Source organism: Camelus ferus, chromosome 2 (genome assembly GCF_009834535.1).
Source record: "Camelus ferus isolate YT-003-E chromosome 2, BCGSAC_Cfer_1.0, whole genome shotgun sequence".
Taxonomy (NCBI): Eukaryota; Metazoa; Chordata; class Mammalia; order Artiodactyla; family Camelidae; genus Camelus; species Camelus ferus.
The window spans coordinates 58,418,528-58,443,833 of NC_045697.1; the positions used below are offsets into that span (position 1 = coordinate 58,418,528).

Genomic DNA, 25,306 nt, shown 5'->3' on the forward strand with positions numbered 1-25,306 from the left:
TCTCTTTTACCTACGGTTAGGCTAGATGCACAGTGTCATCTGAAATCATTTAAAAATTATTTCATTCTAATAAAGCTAGTCCCTTAAGTTAAATGAATGTGCCCTTCATGCTGCACGGTAACCTCCTGCCAAAAGCATTTATTCAACTGAGAGTGAGGACACGTGACATCTTCCTCCTGCAGGCACCACTCACATTCCCTGGCGTGAGCACCACAAATGCAATTCTATTAGAAGTAATGAAGTAGGAATGTCAGGACAATTATCTGCAAACGGTTTGTGTCTGTTCAGGCTTTTTCACAGCGCAGGGGAATAAGCACTGCAGCAGAATCTCCCTGCATGACATTTATACGATGTTTAACTCATAGCTGATTTTTTTTTCCAAATGGACACCCAGTGTCCTACTTGGAAGATAATTTTGGTCCCCAAATTAGCTACCTGCAATGAAGTAAAGAGTTTCTAGTTTGCAATATTTAGAGAGACAAAAAAAAAAAAAGTGCAACTTTTTGTTTACAATGTAGAGGTGGGCCTGGTGGAGCTGGAGATAGACTGGCAGGTTTTCACTAGTTGTATGACCTGGGGCAAGTTACTTAGAGTCTCTATCCCGTTTTCATCAAATATAACAAGGGGAAATAGTTATCACCTAAATTTAAGATTGTGCCAGTAACCATATATGATTACCGAGGGAGATAAAACTTGTACAAAATTTAAGTCAGCACTCGTCATACAATAAATGGTTAATAAATGTTAGCCATTATCCATAATAGTAAAAATGAAGAAAATGCTAACAAAATTTTATTCCATGACTATCTAGATTTAATTTCAATGATAATAATTTATAAATTGGTTTCTTTTCTTCTATGACTCTCCATTCTACAGGGAAGTCAGGGTAGCAGAATCAGTATAGAGAGGAGGAGAGCTGTAGGCAGATTTCTAAGATAACCTGTAATGACTATTGCCTCCTGTTACTCATGTCCTTTTATGATCCCCTTCAGTTGTGTGTGGGATGAATTGAATCCAGCAAAGGTACTGGGATGGTACTACCAAGACTAGACTCAAATCTGACTACCCTTTGCTAGCATACCTTTCTCTTGTCTAGCTTGCTTCCTCTGGTGAAGCCAGGCGCCACGTTGTGGGTGGCGCTACAGAGATGGCCAAGTGGCAAGGAAGTGAAGGAAGCCTCTGACCAATAGCCAGTGAAAAACTGAGGCCCTGAATCCTGCCACAATTTGGTGAGTGAGCTTGGAAGCAGGACTCTAGTCAGTTGAACCTGACAATGACTGCTGTCCCAGCTGACATCTTGAGTGACTTGAACACAGAGCACTTGAAACTGTGAGATAATAAATATTGTTGTTTTAAGGCAGTCAGTCTCAGGGTAATATTTTATGCAGCTATAAACAACTAATATAAGGAGGAACAACTTGAAATCTGAGCTGTGTTTTCCAATAGATCAAACAGTCTTTAAAGAAGAATTAGGGAACATGAATTAGGAGCTTTATGAATAAACTCTAAAGCAGCTGTTCTGTAGAAAAGATTATACTTGCTCTGTTATTTTAAAAATATAAACCTGCTTCTGTCTTTTAAAGTATTCTTCTCCAATAAAAATGAATCCAAACAAAAATTATTTTAGAAACTGTCTCTGTGCCCAGCTGATGTCTTTATGATATTTAAAATGACTATTTCAGTGGTTTTTAAAGGCTTTATAAAGATTTATATATGATTTTCTGGAGAGAAAATGGCAATAAAAAAGGATTACAATAGGATATTAGGCAATAAGCTCTCAAGTTCAAAAACAAAGTAGTTTATCATTGTAGACTTAGCAGTTAACACAGTTTCTGGCACACAGTACACACCACAGATTTGTTTTTCTTGCTGAATGAATTGAATTATTTAAAAAGAAGAACTATGTATATAGAGCATAAATTTTGGAGCCAGCCAGATTTTCTTTCTCTGCCCACCCTAGTTGTGTGTCTTCAGGTAAGCCACTTACTTCCTTAGAAAGTAAAAATTATAATAAAATTTCATCTAATAGAAAAAATGCTTTGAGAGGGACATAGTTCTTACAGATTTTAAAATATATTGTGAAGATATTTTTAAACGGATATTATTAGAAAAAGAGTAGGCAGACAGTTTAGTGAATCAGAATTAAATGTCCATTAATCAATCTAAGCAGACTTTTGTAATTTAAGAGTGATAAAAGTAAGGTTTCAAGTCATTGAAGAAAACAATATTTGGATAGCAATGTTTAAACAGCAGGATGTATATGAAAAACAAATGACATGGGATAGTTATGACACATATGAATTACTATATTAAAATTCTCTAAATAATCTAACCAATTTGTTAACATACTAAAATAATAATTCAACACAAGCATAACAACCAATCTGTTAGAAATGCGATCAAAGGATATAAAGCATTAGTTTGTAGAAAACACACATGATTGCCCAGTATATTCATGAAAACAGCTCAAATCACCCCTTTTTCTTAAGTTGCATTCATGAAAGGCAACATAAAACAGTGATATACACCTGGTCACTTGTTAAAGTGCAGAAGATAAAAGGTAATAATATCAAATGTCAGTCATGGCGGGGAGAAGAATCTTTCCTAAACTGTGTGTGAAACTACAATGACTAAGCCCTTGTTGAGGGAAATCTGCCCCTACCTATCAAAATTAAGAATCTGTACACCCTCTTTTCTAGAATATTCTGAAATGATGTTGTAGTGGTATAATGTTGGATCTGCCAAAATCCCATCATAAAAAGAAATGCAGGAACTGAATAGCAAAAAACAAAATCTCACAGCTAGCAACTACAATAAAAATGACAGTCTTTCCGTGGACTCCGAAACACAAGCAGATGGGGGAAGATGACAAATAATTATAAAACTGCAATTCATAGTGCCCATTGGAGGGGTAAGAATGAAGTGGATGGGGATCTGAATTCCTTGAAAGAAGGGGAATGCCAGAATTCTAAAAGATTTTTACCAGAAAGCCCAGCTGCTGAACACGGAAGAGTTTCTGCACATTCCAACTCTGGGGAGCAAGAGTTCCCCGGTAAAGTCTGACAGGATGGGGCAGTAGGGTCACTGTAAACACTTGAAACTAACCAGCCAAAACTTCCACCTCCAACAAAGAGTCCCACAGAGAGAAAAAATGGTTGGGAATAGAATTCAAGCTGAGCAGGACAAGGGCATTATAAGAACATAGACGGTCTGGATAAAAATAGAAGAGGGGCACTGGATCAGGAGAGTTCAGAATACATAAAACCATATCCTTTTTTTTTTTTTTAACACTTATGAAAACAAGAAGGATCCGTAGAACTATGAATCTAAAAAAGATATTTTGACCCACTTCTCCTTTCTAAAAGTTCAGGAAAAATAATTTCAGATAGAAATGGGCTACAGAAAGTGATTGAAACCCATACAAAGTTTTCAGAAGTAAGAGAAAAAATGTGGAGCAGAACTTCCTACAGACATGAAAGCAGGCCAGACATACTCAAAAAAGATGGAAATGATAAAGGGGAAAAAAGGGCTTAACAGACCTAGTCAGTCTCAGTGAGTGAGTTATCCGATTCCTGATTCTGACAACTTATAAAACAATTGGCAATTGAAAATATGAACACTGACTAGGTACTGGAGAATTTTAAAAGAATCATTTTTAATTTTAAGGCATGCAAATGATGTCACAGTTATGTTTAAATTAAAACAGTTCTCTCTCAGAGAGACATAGTGAAATATATATGGATAAAATGGCATGATTTGCTTCATAAAAAGGAAAGTAAATCATAAAGATGATTTTCTTCAAATAAAAAGAGAAGGGAGGAGATAGATGGGGATATAGATGAAATAACACTGGCTAATTGTTGATAATGGTGGAGGACGGTAAGTACATGGGAGTTTTATGTTCATCTATTTTAATGTATGTTTGAAAATGTTCATAATAAGTTAAAAATGCACACATCTTTGGCTTGGCAATTTTACTTCTAGGAGTTTATCTACAGACACACTAACATGAGTATAAAGAATATGTGTAAAAAGAACACCAGAAAGCTAGAACTAACTTAAATTGGAAGTTGAACCTGGTTGGAAAACTTACTGTTATAAAAAATAATAGAAATGTGTATGTACTGCATAGGAAGCTGTCATTGGACTACTTATAATGTAAAAAAAAAAAAAAGCCATTTGCAGAGAATTATTTCTCATAAGTAACATATTAAATCTGCATATAGAAATGTAAGTCAGTGAAAAGTATGTAATTATATAAAGTGTGTATATAGATTCATGGAAACATACATACACGTGTGTGTGGATGTATAGACAGACACAAATACACATTGGCATCTCCCTAGGAAGTTTGTAGAAGAATATGCACCAAACTGATGTCAGTGGCAAATTTCATAATATGATATTTAAAAAACTTTTGTTATTGTTTATCCATTTATTTACTTATTCACTTAATAATTATCTAGCAAGTGCCTGCTATGTCCTCTTCCAGGTACCCAGATGACACTAATGAATAGCACAGACATAAATCACTACCCTCGTGGAAATAAAATCTGGACAGACAGATAATATGCCAGATAAATAAGTAAAAATTACAGTGCATCGTGGGAAAAATTAAGAAAGAGTGGGAGGGGGAGACAGCTGAATTTTTAGATCACTTGGCCTGTGCAACACCCCCTAAGGAAGTGCGGGAAGTAACCTGGGATGATCTTGGGAAGGTGCACCTCAGCAGAGGGAACAGCCATGTCCAGGGCCTTTCGCAGGAGCACACCTTCTGTCTCTGAGGACTCGCACCGAGCGCCATGTGGCTAAGGGGAGAGAATGAGGAATGTAGGAGACGAATTCAGGGGGAGCTGGGGGCCTGATCACGTAAGGCCTTGTGGGTCTTAGTGAGGACTTACTTTCTGACATTGAGTGAGATGAGAGAGGCCATCAGGCATTTTCAGATTGTTTTTGCAAATACTAGATTTGGGGGTTTTTCTTATGTGACTTTTGTTTGCTTTGTAAGTTTGTATTATTTTCACATGAAAATACTTATAAAAATACTTCCGCGGTTGTCTGTGTTCAGTTTAGAAGTCTGACCATTTGCAGAAAAGGAGAGCATTAGCCTGGCTGCCAGCTGGCTGTCATCTGTTTGAGGACCTATCAAATCAAACCTTAAGTCATTTTTAAATACTTGTGTGTTCACCTCTGCACTATTTTATTTACTATCTATAACCGCTTGCTGAAACTAGTTTCTTCACCTGCTACTCCATCTAATTATATTCCTCTTTTTGCTCTTTGCTCCTCTTAATTCCAAATAATGGAGGTACCTGTACTTGGAGAAAAGATGGAGAACCCAGATACACCCAGAAATGTCCATTTAAGCAACATTTTACCAAGTGATTTTACCAACTAATTGCCTACCATCTATAAGTGATTAAATCATGCTAGTCATGTGTGCCCTGTGTGACTTGAACAGAGTTCTATGGGACTGACATCTTTGGGTAAAATGGCATGGACACATACGTGGCCGTCACCCCCTAATAGGGTACAGCAGCATTCATTCAATAGCCATCTCTTGGCATGTTTGCCCTTTTGGCCCTTGCTAAGCCTTATCTGGTGCTAGCTTTTAATTGAGTAGTTAAGTGTTGGTATAGACAGCTTTTATGCATGAGTCAAGGAAGAAGAGAAAGATTTGTGTTGCTATCAGGTTTTAACTGAAATGTACTTTATTATCTTTTGACTAAGTATTTCATTGCCATTTTCATAATGATTACAACCTTGAAAGGGAACTCTTTTGATAACTGCAAGCTGGTAATGAGAAATCATGCTGAGCTGGAGCTAAATGATAGCTGAGATTTCCCCCACAATAATACGTAATCCACGAAGGATTAGAATTAAATGAAATTGTCCTGTTTTAAGCAGTCTAAAAGGAGACCTTGATGCAAAGCTGTAGTCTAACGTTGAAGCTTAAAGCACTGTCACGCTTTCCTTATGTTTAAAAAAAATGGCATTATAATTACCTTTTCTTACCTCCATGAAAAAAAGAAAATAATAATTTAAATTGATTCAGTGCTCTATCAGCTAGGAATTAAGTTTAGCTGCACATGACAGAAAAGTCTCAATAACAATGACTACAATATGAGAGCAGTTTATTTTTGTTCAGGTGAGAGAGGTCTGAAGGTGGACAATTCAGGATCATACAGAGTAGTCACCAGGGACATATGCTCCTTCAATCTCTAGCTCTACTGACTGAAGCACATGGATTCCTTTTTCAAGGTTGCCTAATAGTCCAGGATGGCTGCCGTGTATCACAAGTTCTAAGTGCTTTTCATAGATTAACTTATTCAGTTCTCATAACAACCCTATAACGTAGGCAAAGTTACTGTGTTTTGCCGAATGAGGAACCGAGGCACTGAAATGTTGAGTAACTCACCTATGTCAAAATCATCCGAGATTTTAAGCTTGCTTTCTGGTTCTGAGCATGTACTCCTAATTGCTAATGCTGAGCTTAACAACCTTTTTTTAAAAAGGGCCAGACATTCAATATTTTAGGCTTGCCAGCCACAAGGTTTCTCTATGCCTATTCAACTCCACTCTTGTCACTCAAAAGTAGCCATAGATGACACTAGAGGAATGGGCATGAGTGTGTTCCAGTAATAGCTTCAGGCCATACTTTACCTCCCATGAATAGCTATCCAACCACTCTAAGAAGGACAAGGATGACTGGGGAGGTAACATGCAGTTGTTTATTCACCGAAGAATGAGTCTACCCTATCACTCCTCTCCAATATCTTCTTACCAAATAGAGGTTGATCGAGATCCCACTGATCGAGAACTGGGTTTAGAAATCAACGGATCATGGACTGAGTAATGAATCTCTACTGTTCTTTCTATATTAATTTCCTTCTTTTGCATCCTATGATTTATCCTCTTAATATTCAGTTTATGCTCTCTTTGAGGAGACTCCCAGCAACTGGTTAGTAAATTCCAGCTTTTGCAAATCTTGTGGTTAAGAAATGTGTTTAAATTTATTTAATCTAGTCTTCCTGAATTTACTTGACCTACAGAAAGCCCCCCAACCCCACACACACAATATCTCAAAGAACAGAAATATATCAGAATAGTTTGGGAAACATTGACTTAAGTCTTAGGGTAACTTCCTTATGCTTCATTGCTGCAGAAATGTCATCATGATAGAGATTATTTTGAGGGTTTGATAATTTTTCCAAATTCTTTGACTAAGAGGTATAATGTAAGCATTCATTTACTGGAGAACCACTAAGCTTATTTTGAAATCAGTAGATCTTTTTTTCATTTCTTCTGAAGAACCACAAAATGGAAATCATTTTTCAAAGGCTTTATCTCTAGTCCTTTGTGTCTCAGTTTTAACACAGTAAACATTCTCTTGCTAAGCTACAGTAGTTTTGGCAGAGAAAATAACCCTTGCAGAATGTGTTTTAAAAGTTCCTGTTACTTGTAAGTGACCCTCCACCCTCTCCCGTTTCTCTCTGTTACTTTCCTTCCCCAAGCTGGCTTAATGCAGTTTGAGGTTCAACTTTAAGTTCTAAGGGTATCGCTATAAGGTTTGTCACAAAGGAGATCTGGTAATAGCAGCCAAATAAAGTGCAAGTCAGGTCATCCATCCTCCTCTCACTACAAAAATCTTTATTAAATGCCTATTCTGGGCAAGGGATTGTTCTGGGCATAGTGTTGAATGTTTGTGGAATAATTGGAAGTAATTATTCAGCCAAGCTGTTTCTATCCAGCAGGAGTTACGTATTTATTAGTCCACTGACTCTAATGGTGTGCTGTAACTTAGTATGTAGTAGTGAATACGTAACTAAAGGGATAATTAAACCTCAGTAGGGGCATAATTGCTGAATAGCATTCTAAAACTCTGGAGATATTGGAGCTTCAACTCACTTAATCAAAAAGGGTTTATTATTTGTGTAGACAGCTTGTATTTTCCCTCTAAAGGATGGTCTTTACAGCGCCTGTTTTCCGTAACGGTCACATCAGGATTTATTTGTAGCACAATATCCTTAGTTACAATAGTCTTGAGGGTTATAATCCTTTTAAGCACTCCTTTCTCTTGAAAGCATTTTCAAACACTTTGGGCATGCGACTATATAAACCCCAAGTGTGACTTAATCCCCAGTATTTTGGTTTGTTCTTGAAGTTGGCATTCCTCTGAGAAAAGTGAAAGTATATGTTGATTTTGTATGTCCTTAGCATTTGTGTAGGAAGACAAGAAATTGTTGAACGCTCTATCATCTTAAAAACTTTAGTGTCCTGAGATTATGCAACTGCTTTAATGTGAAGCCTCTGTAGATAAAGGAATAGGTCTTTTTAAGTAATCAAGTTCCACAATTCCAACATCTAGGCTTTTAAATCTAGCAAACCTTCAGTAAAGCATTATCATTCAACTGAATTTTATTTTCAAACTTGGCAAAATTTAATCTTCTTTGTAATTAAATCACAATTAGGCTTTAATTATTCTAATTAAAAATTTGTATGATTTCCTTATGATGGTCTCCCCTGTAGTCTGTTTTAAATTAAATCTACTGGAAATAGTAAGTAATTTCTTCTGATGTATAGCCAAGGTTTTCCATCCAGGACTTCAAATTATTATTTTTTTTTTAATGCAATCACTCAATTAGTTTTTGTTTTTGTCTAGCTTTTAGTATTTTTGGAAGTGCTTCAAAAGAAAAAGGAAAATTTAGTAGCACTTCTAGTTTGTTTAGTCACAAAAATTTCAATAACCACCCCCACTTGAGATAAAACTCAAGATACTATTAAATAAAACACAACTCTACAGTCATATGGATCCCTGAGCAGAGGAGGCAGGACTGTAATTGTCATTCTTTTGGTAGAGCTGGAAACCCTATGATGTTATACAGGGAGTTGGATCTTCTTTTTCACTCAGAATGTGGAGGACCCCAGAGGATGTTGCATACATGAGACAGGAGGGAAGGGGGCAGGGCACAACCATTAAAAGAATGACACAGCAGTTAGCACCAAGATGGCAAAGGATTCAACTCCCAGTAGAACTTGAACTTCCATATCCTCACCCTCATACAATAGCTGCTAAATGGCACTTCCACAGGTGCCATGACAGTTCCGAGACTGACCATGAAAAAGTCAAAAAGTGGGTGATGGCCCAATTCCTGGGAATCCCAGCCCCTTCCCCAGTGTAGTTGGAATAATCCTCCCTCTTGTCAGCATATGAAGTTGCCCAACCCATGAAAACCAACAACCCTGTGTGGGGTGGGAGAGCCTCCTTCTCTCCCTCTCCTTTTCTCTTGCCTTCTGAGACGGCCCACAATCTGTCTATGGAGTATGTACCCACTTTTACTTTAAACTGAACACCTACCCCCATGCTTCACGGCCTCTCTGTAGCCTACATTCTGTCTGTAGAGTATGTCTGTATCTCTCTGAATAAATCTACTTTTGCTCCACTGTGGCTCGCTCTTGAATTCTTTCCTGTGCAAAACCAAGAACTGTCACTTGATGACGCTCATCTCAGGGACTCACCTAGGATTTGAGACATGGCCATCCTCTCGCATCCCACATTTTTCCTGTATCATACGTACTCCTCCTTTGTGAAGTTGGGGAAAAACTGATAGGATTCGCTTTAATTTGCTGTAATTGTATATTTGTATATTTTTCACTTAGTTTTCCTTCAAATAGTTGTGTGTGTGTGTTTGTGTGTGTGTGTTGGAAGTTAAGATCAGCAATTTATATTTAAATAAAATGCTTTTAATGCAAGGTATAGCTTGGTAAAAGTTCCTACATTTTTATCTGAAAGACTGTTTCTGACTGGTGGCAGCGTTCTTTTGAAATGTAACTGTTCTTTTATTCAGATGTGTATATGGGGTAGGGGTGTATCCCTCAGCTCTAAGCCTTCAAGGCTTGGTGAGAATAACAGCTTTCTGGCTATCTCTTGCTAATCCCGGATTAAACCTAATAGCATTTTCATTTCTACTCTTTTTTGAGAAAGAGTTTTCATCAAAACCAATTTAATTATCTTTTCAAGGACACGTAAGTGTTTAGAAAAAGTAGTATTTCTCTACTTGAAATTTTCAGACTTGCTGAGTGAAATTCAGGACGTTGGTATAAGAGAAGAGTGAGAAGAACTTAACATTTACTTCTGATTTTTCTAATGTTTACAATTAAGGGTTATTAAGGAGAGGAGAGAAGTGAATTGTAACTGATGGAAATGTAATATTGATTGAGTTATGGGTTTAAGAGCTCCTTTTGATGAGCACTACACTGGTTAGATAGAAACAGAACTGAGTAAGCATGAACAGTGAAGGTGAGTCAGCTGTGCAGCATGGTTTAGATATGAAAGTGTGACATTTACAAGGCTCCTGTCTCAGATGGACTAGGTAAGACACAGCGTTGTAAGAACTGGTTCCATTCCAAGTGTGTTTGTCCAGCATCCCCCTCACATCAGCTTCCGGTAAGGCTTTGCTGCCCTATTTGGAGATATGAACAGTTAATGTAGGCTGCTCCAATCATACATAATCCCCTGAGCAAAATCAGTCCAGGGTAAGGGTAAGAACCAAGCATGGTAAATCTGAATCCTTCCTTCCTTGTGACTTTTCTGACTAAAATGCCCTTTCATATTTTAATCAACTGTTTTGATTGACAGTCCAAAGCCACTGCCAAACATGAGTCTGCCTATAAAACGTCTGTCCTGCTGCAACAGTAAGAATAGGGAACAGTTCTTAAGCATATATTATGTGTAAGGCACTGTTCTAAACATTTTAACAACTTACGACCTTTAACTCTATTATCCCAGTAACCTTATTGGGTAGATTTTCCCCCTTTTACAGAGGAGGGAACTGAGCTGCAGAGAGGAACTTGCTCATAATCACAAGCCTAGAAAATGGGGAAGCAGGTTTTTAACTCAGGCAGTCTAGAGTCAAAGTCAGGAAACTCAACCACCATAAGATACTGCCTCTTAGTAGGAAAAAAAAATCGATCACACAGGGAAAAACAGAAATAAGATACAAAGAAAATCTTTACTGTGTTCATTGTCCTGGTTCCTGATTAGCCTCGGCCTCACCCTTTTTTTTCCATGATTAGATGAGTTAACAAATTCCATTAAAATATTTGATGCTTTTTATTTGTTTAGCTTAAGCAAGCTTGAGTTATGGTTCTATTATTTAAAACCAAAGGATCCTAAAATACTTTAGTAAGAGAGGAGAAATTAGATCTCATGTGAGGCAGACATATTGCAGTAGGAAGGCTTCACCAGGAAAATATTTTTTAAAAACCATAGTAGAAAATGTACTGATCTGGAAATCTTGGTCTAAGAATTAGCTCCAACATGAATGAGGTATGACATTAAACAATCCCATGTTCTCTAAAGTCCTCAGTTTACTTATCTGTGAAGTAAAGGGATTGAACCTAAATGACTTCAAGGATTCTTGCAGGCCTGCAATTCTGTGAATTTACACTATTCATAATGGCTTAGAGTGATGAGTAAAGAAGTCCAGAGAAATGTGTGAAAATGACCTGAAAAAAAAATGTGATTGAGGGTTGAGACAAAGGTGGGTCTGCAAATACTGAAAGAAAGAAGGAAAATAAGGTAAGGACTGGCTGATGAGTAAATCTCTAGACTGCGTGAGAGACGATGCTATTGATTTGTACAATGAAGAATCAGAAAGATAGAAATGACTTTTGTGAAATGTAGAAATAAAAGGGGGAAAAGAGGGAGACCAACATGAGATTAATGGACAGGAAAAATTTAAAAGAAAAGAGATCTCTTATTTCTGTGAGATTAGTTTGTGTTAAGTCCGCATCTGAGGGAGACTGGTCAGGGATGTGGTCAGATGAAGGTGCTGGTCAGAGGAGAGGAGGGCTTAGGTAGAGCTCTGTGAAAAATAATGGGAAAGAAAACCTTTCTAAACATAACCCAGTAGTAACATAGAGCAAACATGAGAAAGAAGTGGAATGAATGATATAATTTTTCTGCTCTCCTTGTAAAATATTTTCTGTCATTACATAACTCAGGTAGTTGAGTTACCACCAAAAAGGAGTTAGGGCTCTGGATTCTTCTAAAATGTGTCAAATATCTATATTAATAACTTGTCTATAAGAGATGGCATATAAATTTCCCTGACCATAGTAGACATAAATGATTTATCATGGAATTCTTTCTTAGTAAACTTAGATGGAGCCCTCTGAAGACAGTGCTCCAAACAGGCATTATGATTTGATCAGTTGCCATAGAGTAAAAACTATTTGACACCTCTTTACTTTATCCATTAAAGTGATGTGTTAAGCAGCTAGGTAATTTATATGTATTCATTCTGCACATTATTGCTAACCATCGAAGGAGAACACTAGTGGGTGTGAGAACCCAACAGAAGAGGTTGTTTCTGTCTAATGAATGGTTACTGGTTTCTCTCTTACCTTCCATGGAGTCCTCCATGCTGTTCCTGTTTAAGAAAACTTTTAGGAATCAGTATTAGTTGTTTACTAAAACTTAAAAAGAAGAATGTAAATTGGGTGGCCAACAGAAGCTAAATATCAGCTGGGAATTATATTGAAGACACTTTGTTTACTATCTATTATGCATTTTATATAATAAAAAAGAATATCCTTCATCAAGTTTACTGCTAATTCTGTGGAATTACGCTTTTACAATGAGTAGAGTTTTGAACAACTGTGACACTGTACTAAATACCGAGTAGATTTATGGTCTGACAATAGTCAAATTTCCAGGGAAAATTTGAAGAGATTTTTGTTCCATGTAAATAATTCCTGATATTTATCTGTGAATTCTGCAAGATTTAAAATGAATAATTGACTTCTTTCTATATAATAATATTCATGGACCCTGAAAATGGTGATAGAAACCCAGATATTCTGAACAAGAATTTTGGTTCTAGATTTAAATAATGAAAAATATGATTTAATAATCCAGTTGATTTTTATTTAAACAATATATGATTCATCTTATAAACTGGGAAGAACATCATATTCAGTTGATTAACTAGACTCATCTAAAGATAAATTTTCTGTTTTGGTCATTCCTATACAGCTTTCCTGCTTTAGGAAAAGTTTTATAATATTTTGAGAATATTTAAACATGATTAATGCAAATACTTATCCAATTTTTACTAAAGTTTACTTTGTGATTCACAGTTCAAACTACACATTATATACCTTTGGGCTTTTAAGACTAACTTATACCTGGACATCACCCAGAGATTCCAATGTAACTGCTATATAGTGGGGTAGGGATGGGCTTTTTATTTATTTATTTGTTTAAATACATCCTAGGTGATTTTAACTGAGGCCAGGGCTGAGAAATACTAAGCTAACTATTATACTGATCCTCACAAGAACACATGAAAATAGCAACATAAGTTTAATCATCTTCAAACTAAGTAAATAAAATGTAACACAATTACTATGTTTGATATGGATTTGAATTAGTCTTGACTCCTCATCTTGAATATATTCCAGTTTGCATATTCAAAACCAAATATCATTAGTTATTATTTTAACCTTTTAGACAATTTATGTATACATAGTTTACAATTATAAAACAATTAATTTTAAAATTTCAGATTTTAGAAAAATGGCATGTTACACTTCAGAATGAAAATTAAAAACAAAAGACCATGCTTAAAAAGAAAGTTGGTATTCTTTTTTCAGTTTGAATCTATTTCTTCTTAGTGTGTTTTTCTGCAATAACAAAATTAATGAAATTCCATTTTCATCAGTTACAGTAGAACTGGTAAAGACTTTCTAAGAGCATGAGAAATTATTAGCTTTAAGATGTATAAAGTGCAAGACAAGGGGCTTATATTTTAACATGACCACATCTTTTTCCCCAACATTTAAAAACAACTGTTACTTTTGGAATATGATTCCCTTGGTGGGATTAAAGTTATATACTACATATAAAATACATGCTTTTACATTCTATATAAGAAAATCATGGCTATCAAGATCAAAATAAAAGGGTTTAGTGAGCTTTTTTCCCCCAGTTGGAAATATAAAGATAATTAATATTTTGGAGATTCAGACATGAGTCTTATTTTTGGAGACCTGTGATTATCTGAAAGATCATGTTCATTATAAGGATTATCTAGTTCATAATTACTCAGAAATTTTTGTTCAATACCATCATGGGTTTTGACACTCTTAACATACAATCACCAATAGGAACAAGATTTTTTAATTTCAATTTACAAATAAATACTTCAGAGTTTATTACACATGAACATCCTTGGTACTTCTAGATAAGACATTTATTATTTATTATTTTCTGCTCCTGAGACTGACAGTAAATCCTGGTGAAGCATCTTAGGAAAATAGAGAAAAGTGAGCTGAATTTTCTCTAATTAGATATTCTACTCAGAGAAGATTCTTCACTGGCAATAAACTTTCTAGAACTGCAATTAAATAAAAAATTATAACTGATATTTTTAGAAATATACGTATAAAATTCAAAATGATGTTACTTTCTGGGCATTCCTTCATTTTCCACCTTTTGCCATATCTATTTTCCACCAACCATGTGATTAATCACCACTGTACCTACAAATGGAAGACTAGCAAGTATCTCCAATTGCAACACATAGATCTTTTACATACTCAAAAAATTCAGTTGAAATTTCTCTAATAACTATTTCTAGTGTGTTTCAGATAAGTGTTTAGGAGGAAAGTACCACTTTACTAAGATCTTTCATAATAAACAACGGGTATGTGTCTTGTTTTACATATATATGCAATTACACATATATATGCAGTTACACACAGACACACACAGAGTCTCCCCCATTCCTGTGTCATTTTTAGCCTAAAGTTGTGTAGTAGAAGAGTAACGGCTTCAGCTTCAGTACTGCTGCATTTATTACCAATTTTGAGAATCCACTCTGTATATATATCCAAAAATATGAACAAATCTCTCTCTCGGTAAAATTGAACACAATCTAAAAAATCTGTTTCTTCTTTCCTATAATATATTCCCTAGTATCTGAAAAGAACCACTTAGGGGGAAAAAATCCTGATAGCAAGGCACAGTGTGTTTCTGAAGAAGAGGCAGACAGTCTAAGGGCCTTGGTACTAGGGGCACAGCCACACAGGCAGCCTTGAGAGCTTGTCTGAAATGCAGACTCTCAGACCCACCCCAAGACTAAACAAATCAAAACTTGCATTTTAACAAGGGCCTCCTGTAACACATTGCACTTTATAAGTGAGAAACATAATTGTTGAGTGAAAACTCTTTGTCTCCAGTTGCTGTAACCAAATGGCTATTTGGTATTAGAAGACAGCAAGCTATACTAAAACAAAGGGATTCTATGATTAGGGCAGAAATGGCATCATATTATTAATTACTCTTTCTCCACCTAAAGATTGGGACTAGACATTTAGTAAAGATACTTTTATAACATTTTATCATGAATTATAAACTCAATTAATATTGAAGGAGTCATACCTCCAGCATTTCATTGACGTAAAATACTTGGGGGCCGGGCAGGGGAACTCAGTTGTAACAAAAATATTTTGGGCAGTGCTTTCCAAACTGAGTTCCATGGGTTAATAGTTTTAAATTATTGCTCTTCAGATTTCTTGATTTCAGGGCCAAATAAATTTAGGAAACAGCCCAATGTATACTTCTCTTAGACTTTTCAGGGCATTCTCTGAATTCTTATAATAAAAAAGCTATTTTACTTTGTTTAGCTTATCTCCCAAATATATTTAAACTCAAAAACATTTTTTTCATTAAATGAGACCTGCTGAAAAACAACACACACGGAGTCTATTTAGTATTAACTAAAAATCAGTTTAAGAATTTTCTTGAGGATTTTGTGTGTATCAAAATCTTGAGGATTTTGTATTTTGTATCACACAAAATAGCACCTTATGTATCACATGCAAATTAGGTATTGTATTTACTTTACAGATGAGAAGCCCTATTGTTAGAAAAGTAATTTGTTCAAAGGTATAGAATCAGTGACACTTCTCTCTCTTTCTCTCAGTTGTCTGGAAAAATGGAATCCACTTTGAGCTCCTTAAAAGCAGGCTCCATGTTTTTTTACTCCCTTTATTTAAATGAGAGGGGATGGGTTAACTTCTTTTCAACTAATCATTTAGTTGATGCAGTGCAACATGGTTAAAAAAGAATAAAATGGACTTTAGACTGAGAGATTTTGGTTCAGAACTCACTGGCTCTGTGACTATGAGATCTGAACTTCCATTTCCTTCATAAAGCAAATATGAAAAAATCCATCTCACCATAGGACTGGAAAGATTCAATGAGGCAATGCAAAGTGTCAGACACAAACGAGGTACTCAGGAGCTAGGGATTTCTCTCCATTTCCTTTTCAGAATAGTTCTTATGAAAATGTATTTTCAATATTATAGAGTAGAGACATCTAAGTTAGATTTCTCCAGCTGATATTTGTACTCATTTTACTGATGCTAAGAGTTAGTAAAATAATCAGAATCCTTGAAAGTACCGAATGATGATTATATAATGTCTATCCTTGTGATCTACAACATAAACAAATATTTGTTGGGCCCTTTATTCAAAAGAAGAATGCACATCACAGCGCAGAGCCCAAACTCTCCTTTAGACCACTGGTGACTGACTCTCCTACTTCCAGTTTGAGATGAGGAGAAGTAAGTTGATCAGGCAGCAGATTTAAGACTACATTATATCACATCACTGGCAAACTTTAAAAGCAAACATTAAGTTCTTAATTTAACTTCCTCTCTTCCTAGAAAGAACAAGTAGACTTACAGATACCTGGGGTGGCAGCAGTTCTCTGAAAATATAAAGAAGAATGCCTCACATTTTACTTCCAACATGTGAAGAGGAGGATGTAGGGTATGGGGATAGTAAGAAAATATATTAGGTGTCTATGTTTCAATTATTTTCCTGCCGTTTGAAACACTGTCTCCAAACCAAAGTTTGGGTACTACCATATAATAAGAGGGACTACATCACTTATTGTTTACTGATATTTTTTATTGAGGTTTGTAGCTCATAACTTTACACGTGATTGTACAGAGCATTTAAGGGGAAAAAAAGGTTGGAAAAGTTGTACAAGGGAAAAAAATCCGATAGATTAAATTTTTGTGGGTATATGATAAGATCAATGCCTTGTGTAAATATATGAGAATGTAAGAACCCAAAACCTGCGATAACTATATTCTTGTTCCTAAAAAGTAACTTTCCTTATCAATGAGAAATAGCTCAATTAGTTGTTGGTTTTTAAAATAAACTGTCCTTTTTTAAAAAGATGTATTTTGAATTAGATTTAATGCTTGGCAAGTAGGAAAGCAGGATGAAAATCTTTTCCAAATTATGTTTCCTCTTTCCAACACATTCACAGAGGCCATTAAGGGAAGTCAAGCTGACTCTACAGTTTCTGACTTTGTCGTTCATAGGCAAAGATCAGTGTTAGAACATACAAAGAAGTCTTGTTTATAAATGAATACATTCTGATTGTCCATGGCTGTTTCAAGACAAATCACCTTTTATTACTTAGGATGGTAAAGAAAATCTTTTTCAAATGAGGCATGAAAACCAACTTTGAATGTTTTTCCCTCATCTCTCCTGATTCATAATGTCATTCAGAACATAAGACACTGTGACAAGTTGAAATCCAAGGCATTAAACAATGCTCTAGAGGACAAGGCAGCGGTCAACATGAGAGGACACTGTCCTGCTCACTATAGCCTGAGTTCCATCCCCAAAGACCCTACCTACTATTAAAGAGTCAATTGACATTCATGAATTTTGCCAAACATTTTTTGAGGTCAACCAATACATTTCACTTTTGAAGCCAGGACTGTTTTGCCAGTTTCACCTACAGAAGAATCTGAGAAAATTTTCACTTTTAAAAAGCTAGTGTGGGTATGGATTTTGAACATATTTCCTCGCCAGTGTATTGTGAAATCCTGCAGTCTTGGGCCATTGAGACAAACTTAACTCCTTTAAAATTTAAAATCCTCCAATGTTGGACTAACTGTAAATCTTTAATAACCTCTCCCTCAGAGCACAGAGTTGGGACCTTCTCATTTCAAAATTATTCATACTGAATGACAATGTTTACCTAAGTTAGATCCTTAGAAGTCAGCTTTACTTTCCTCTTCTTTTCAAGGTCTTTCCTTTAGCACTCTAGAATGAAAGAAGCATTGGGAAAACTTGTAGACACATTTGGATTATGGAGTACCTTGATAACATGTCATGTGTACAACTGTCTGCAGAATTTTATGAATTGACTACAGTAATTGAAGAGAGAGAAGAACTTGAGAGTAATACTTTCAGCAGTGTAATTATTTGTTCAGTCTCAAAGTAATATTCATATATATAATGAATTATCCTATAATATGAATATTGTTTGGTTATGAATTATTTTGTACAATGTACATAATTCCAATTTAATATTAATTTCATGTTTATTAGAGTCATAATAAAGCCCTAAAAGGTACAAATCTACTCGTAGCATTAACTGTGTTGGCGTACAATAGAGTAAGCAGGTTAGAGAGTGAAAGTGAATTGAGGCAAAAATACTAATATTTAAGAAACATTTATAAAATAGTCATGTTTCCTTGAGACAAGGTGTAGCTAGACAAGAAATATATAAAGAATGTTAAAAGTGTTCAGTATTTCCTGTGGAAACAGCGGGTTAAAATTATAATATGATAAACTTCAATTTCATTTTTTTCAACACATCAATAGCATTTGGTACAATATGTAAGGTTTTTATCACTCTAAGTAATTTCATTATTTTTCCTGGATAATTTATCTCTGTATCTCTAATTGAGGTCCAGCTACCTCACCATAAATTTGCCAGTTTGGTTCTGTTCTTCTGTTCATATCATGATGGGAAACTTCATTACCCCATTAGAGGTTTTTTTCTTGTATTGCCTTTCTTGACTTCTTCATATAAAAGTTCTCCTTTCACATGCCTTCTTAAACATCATAGTTTCTATTTACCTTTAAAGTTTTCTAATGGGACACAAACTAAGAAAAATTTGCATGACATACTGTTTAGAGAGAAAAAGAAATATCAAAATAGCTGAAATCAAGACATTTGAATAAGAACTTAAAGGTGTTAGATGTTAAAGAAGGTTAACTTAATTTTTTTGAAAAGAGGGAGTAACAGTAACTTTATTTCAAATGAGAATACACAAAATCATAATAACTACCGGTTTTATTGAAAAAAATCACAAAGTTCGCAATATTGTGAACAAGCTATTTGCTCTGTAAGCTGTAAATGAAAAGAATGGGGTATGTGAGTCTGTGCACAGGTGAAAGCTGAAGACTGATTTCCCTTTTAAAGCAGAGAGGAAGTAGTCAGGTTAACTAGTAAATAGGAAATATTCCTCTTACGGCCTAAGCAGGAAATAAGCAGTTACCAACACTTTAGCTTCTAGTCTGACATGAAAATTTAGATATTTAGCAATATTTTTCAGACGGGTAAAGGACCTACTTGCTGATTACAGAGTTGAATTTACAGTTGGGATCCATCGAATCTATTTTATGAACTCAAAGAAGCATCTCATGTAGAACCCATTAGCATAAGAATGTTTCCATAAGCTATTTCGCAACATTGCTGCTTCACTCTTGTGCTTCCATGTTCCTGATGTATTGATGTGCAGAAATATAACATAAGATATATTTAAAGTATTACTTAAAATGCATAATAATTATTTATGTGGTGAGTTATAATTATGAATTACTAAACATGAACTAATTAATTCTTAAGAGCTTGATACTATGATATACTGGGAAGGAAATATATATTGTTATTTTATCTCAAATATTTTTGTTAGAGAAGAAGACATTCTTGACAGTATTTTCAGAATTGCTCAAAATCAAATTAGCGGTTGGGTTCTTTCTTTCCTCTCTCTCGAAATTTCTCTATTTGAATTGACTGCAGAGTAGTTTTTGGTTTTTGAAAAATGCCCCACAGCAGTGGTACTTTGGTACCATACTGACGGACAGCTTCTAAAAGTGAATTATTCTTTCACTAATAGGAGGCAATAATTGATTAGTTTGAAGTTGATCTTTAGACAACCCAGAAGAATATTTCCCTCTCCCTTTTGGTTTCAGTAATAAAGCAGAAAATTGGACCTTGAAGTTTTTAATGTTTTTTTTTTTTAAGTAAACAAACTAGTCAATGGGTTTGAACACATGTGGGGAAAAAGCTGAAGATAGTGCCTAAATTTAAGTCTACAGATCCTTCATAAATATTACTAATTCACTATATGTTTATCTCCATTATTATGAAACTTTTGTCATACCAAGTTAATATTGAAAAATTAAAAAATAAAATCTTAAAGACCTTTCATCACTACGTCAACATTTTTAGATTAATGGGGATTTTTAAAACTACATTTTAATTTAAGAGCCATTGTGAATTTGTATTACAGGAAGTTAAGGGGTTTCCATTATCTGCATTTGATTACTACATTTTCCAGACTTTTTATTTCAAGATAATTGTTCTCATGTCAGTTCTTTTTTGTCATTATGATTATTTTAGCATGGCAATTTATTATTCAACTATAGTATTTTTAATTTTAATAGAGTAGAAACAAAAAGGGCTGCTGAAAAAAATTAATTGAAATTCTAGCCTATTTCTCCTTCACAAAATTTAGCTTTCTCCATAAATACTATCAATTAGAAACATGGGCTGTGCAACAATCCAGCAGTTTCTGAATCAACTAAACATGAGGTCTGTTAGCTAGTGTCCTGATAAAGTATCATGTGAAATAGACCTCAAAGAGGAAAAGAGGTTTCAAGTGTAAAATGTTATGAAAATATTTTACTTGGAAATAACAACTTGTTTGTTTCATTGGCATAACTTTTCTATTCAAATAACGTGCTATATATGAATAGTATATTTGATGAAAGTTTACTTCTTAACGGAAAATCAGATAAACACATCAGAAATATGCAAATAAGTAAGTCATCAATGTCCCAGGGTATTGAAAATATAGTCAATCAAAGATGGTAAAAACAAGAAAATTTTTAAATTATTAGTTTATCTATTGCTGCACATGAAAACGCATGTGAAACAGATTCAAGTTCAGGAAATCAACCCTTGCTAGTGTAAAAAGGACATCAATACATGTTAGGTATGCACAGATTTCTGTTGAAATGTATACCTAATTAACTTTTTTGTCCACTGTTCTGTTTTCATTATAGTCACACTGAACTTGGGGGAACAATCTCTTCCTGTGAAAATCTTTAGGATCATAAGTCTCTCTGAAAGCACACCAATTATGATGCATGCGAGTTAAAAAAAATCTCACCCTTTCATCCTGATGTAAGACCGTAGTAGTAATTGACAGGACTGAATGGCTTTCTGCACCAGTTTATGCATTCAGGTGATTTTCTTCAGCGTGGACTATGGAGAGCTGGGGACGCTATCTGCTTCAACTTTCCATATAATGAAACATAAAAGATAATGGGCAGGGAGGTAGCAGTATCAGAAAATCAGAATCGGCAGCATCAGCAAGCTGAACTGAGGTAGTTTCCCCATTGTTCTGTGAAACTAACTTCTTATTGATGGAGCTGCTTCCATACAGATTACTGTTGGATTGGCAAAACAAGCATATAAGTATTTATAATCCACAGACTACGTTTGTGTTTCTGAAGTTACCGTAAACTTGTCTAAAAAAGGATTCTTTCATTACCAAATGTCTTCTATGTAACAGACAGGCTAACCCACCTTTCAGCGCTAATATTGCCATATGTAGTATGAGAAAACCTATTACTATTAAAGCTTGTGGTTCTCCTGTAACTTAAAAAAAAAAAAAACCCAAACACTGTAGACTTAAAAAATACTTATGTCAAGTGACTAAAAAGGAATGATACATAAGATATTTTGCGGTGATATTAAGGTTATGATGTACTCTGGCCCTGCTTGGAAGTTTTTCTTTTGTCAAATATTTTAAAACTGTCTATGTAGATTACTGGTTATTCTCTAAACTACTCCTTCTCATCTTAATTTAAGAAATTAATTTATAGATGGATGGTGTTTGGATTTTTAGAAAAAATAAAGAAAAAGAAACTGCCAAGATCCCACATAATATAAGAGAAATTATAATTTGGCAAATTCATTCTAACTTTGCCCCATGAGGGTCTCCATGCTTGGACACTGCTGGTAAAGATTCTTCAGTAACTGGAGATCCAGAAAGTTTCTTTGAAAGGACTTTTTCCCTCCCATTTTATCCATATATAGAACAACAGAAAAATAATCATAGAAGTGTCTTATACTATCTGTATAAAATGAATATTCTCTTTGCCATGATTCTTGCAGCTTTTAGCCAATTGAGTGAATTTAAATTTCCAACAACAAAGTGAAGCTTATAAGGGAGGAAAAACATATGATCCACCCTTCCCCAATTCAATACTCAAATTTTTCTATGACTGAAGCTGACTTTCATAATAAGCAGTGTGACTGCAGCTGGTTTATAATAAGCACATAGTAACCTATACATTAACCTGCTTGAAAGTAAGTTATGCATCTTATTTCAGCCAACATAAACATGCCCATCCCATTTTTTCTGGATTATTTTGTCTGCAAAAACTGTATAATTTTGTGCTTAGTCTATTCATCTAGGCAGATTGATTTCTTTTGCATGGCTCATTTGGGCCACAGAGGATTAGCAAAGCTTATATATTGAAAACAGAAGGAAAGAAAGGCGAGAAAAATGAAAAGGAATAATTAATCATATAGTACATACATCAATACAATATCCTCTAAATCTCAATCAGTTGTTTATTGGTTGGCAAACAAGTTTCACTTTTACAACAAATATTAGTAATGAGGTCATCCAACTTTGAGACCATACAAAATGGATTGTAAGTTTAAAAAAAAATTATATGTGCTGCTAATTTACCTCTTGTATTCCTACATTACTTAAAATCCTGTCAAATAAATAAATTTTGCCGTTAATAAACAGAAGAGTTTTTTTTAAAAAAAATCACTTCAAAATAACTTGACCTTTCAATTCTTTCTACAAGGGAGTGAATTTCCTTTAAAAATTGGTAGTGCAGGCACCCACTTGGGGATCAGACTGAACATTCAGCACTTTCACGCCTATGGGATACCCATTTTTCACATGCAGAAGCCCCACTAGTTCTATTGACACCTCTTGACTTCTAGAATCATAGCTACTGTCTTAGTGATGAACTGCTTGCCAAATATGCTTTGCATTACAACAGATGTGCACTGTAAACATAAAAGTTCTTCCTGCTCTAATTTGCAAAAATGCTCTTGGAAATATTCTGACTGAATAAAGATATATAGTGAGGGAAGGAAGTCTAATTTTATTTATTTTATATTTTTTGTAAAAAATAATTTGTTTGCATTACTAGAAAATGATTCTTATAAAGTGATAGCTTCATTTATTTATTTATTTTTTGCCAGGTGAAATTTTAAAGAAAAAGGCCAAAAAAAAAAAAAAAAAAAAAAAAGAAAGAAAAAAAGAAAAGAAAGGAAAAAAAAGAAGAAAGGAAAATGAAGAAAGAAAAGAAAGAAGAAAGGAAGGTAACATTGCTCTCTTACTGGCAGACAAACTTGCAAGACCAGCACGAAAGAAAAAGAAAATTTCTTTTTTTCTCCACTACGTTAACAGGACTCAAATTCTGGAGGAACAGAAAGCAGACTACATGTGCAATGCTAGTATCTGTACATTACATAGAAATTGTTCAATTTTTTTTCTGCCATTAGTTTTATCATCAGTTAATACAGCAAATCATAAAATATGCATTTAGCATATAATTCTAGAATTCCCCTCCATTTCATTACTGATTTTGTTGTTTTCTTTTGTACACCACAACTACTGTTGCTGTGGTGAATTCAGGTTGTGAGTGACTAAAAACCACTATTGATACAGTTTGCTTTGCTTTTATGTTTGCGCAGCACTCCAATCTAGATGCAGCATTGTTACTAATTTCAAACAACTGTTCTGGCCTTTTAAAAATCAGGTCCTTGTAATGATAGTAACAGAGCATCAGAGATGTTAGAACAAACAACATAACTCAACAAGGCCACAATGAGCGCCATTTTCTTCATATCTTGTTCATTAACATAATGAAGTCTCCATCTGAGGGGGAAAAGGACAGGAAAGGAGAGAGCACAGGGGGATTTCAGCAGTTATCTTTCTCCCCTGGGCTGACCTAAAAATCCCAGTTTAAAAAAAAAAAAAAAAAGAAAGAAGTCTGAGAGTTTGTGTTTGTCGTTGAAGAACAGCATAAAGATTTAGGAGTACACACATTATTACCACTGCTTATGTCAACTCAGAACAGTCAATCAGGTGTTAGCAGTTTTGTTGGCTTAAATTTCTGTCATCTTCTATAGGCTAGTGACCAAATGAGCAGGTCCTTTTGAACTTCCCTCTGGAGGGGTCCCATCTTTGTTTGGAGGAACTATAAATCCATCACTGCTACCGCGACCTAGTTGGTAGTAGGTGTGCAGCTGATGGACGTGGTTTCTGGAGCCTAGGTTTGGCATGCTTTTGTAGTAAACATCTTCGGCATCACCACATTTGGCCGGTGGGGGTTCGGTCTGGGTGCTGGTAGTAACGCTCTCTGTGGCAGGCACACCAGCCAGGGCCGGCATGCTGGTGTAGAGAGAGTCCCTGTGGGGTGACTGGAGATCTTCTGTGTGCTCGTTGGTTAGCAAAGGGAAAAAGCTCTCACTGTGGTCTTGGGGGATCCGCCTTCTGGTGTAAAGGTGTGGCTGGTGGTTCTCTGTGGAGTAAACTCTCGGGGGCAGCAAAGGAGCGTCCGATTCCTCATGAATAAGTTCCAGGCCCAGACTCTCCTCGTGGTTAAAGGAGGTGGCGTCATCCAGGACAATGGCATCATCTTCACTCCCACTGCCCAGGTTGTTCACCAGCTTGTTCATCAGATTCCTGTTCTGTTCGCTGGAGCGCTCGTGGTTGTTCAGGTAAGACGGGATGTAGTTGGAAGTGAGTTCCTTCAGAATCTTTTTCTCTAGGGTGGTCTCATTATGGTTATAGCCACGGTCTATGATTTGCACACAGTTGCTCAGGTATTCGCCACTGGCAATGCTATAACTATTGCCATGGTTACCATTCAGTGGTAGAGTATCCATGACACTTGTATCCCTGGCATTGTTCAGAAGCCCCTCTGAAAAAGATTACAAAACACTATGACATTTACATCCAACTGGCCAGAGAACACACACACACACACACACAAAAGCAAAACCATCTGACTGTGAAGTATGTATAAATTGCTAGCAATTTTAATTAAGTATAAAATGTTTGGAAATAAAAAATACTATTAAACCTATATGTACAT

General features: G+C 35.3%; 1 protein-coding gene across 11 annotated transcripts in view; it reads right to left on the reverse strand.

The window, feature by feature from the left end:
- ADGRL3 (adhesion G protein-coupled receptor L3) overlaps positions 1 to 25,306 on the reverse strand; it is a 560,304-nt gene that overhangs the window by 74,984 nt on the left and 460,014 nt on the right. For 8 of the 11 annotated variants that reach the window (XM_032459445.1, XM_032459455.1, XM_032459450.1 and 5 more), the window contains one exon: positions 17,234 to 25,132. The exons of 2 other annotated variants lie outside the window; for them this stretch is intronic. In XM_032459445.1, coding sequence (XP_032315336.1) covers positions 24,333 to 25,132 — 800 coding nt within the window. In that variant the 3' untranslated portion in view covers positions 17,234 to 24,332. Of the gene's footprint in view, positions 1 to 17,233; positions 25,133 to 25,306 lie in introns of those variants that run through there. One more of the 11 variants, XM_032459468.1, reaches the window with a different exon arrangement.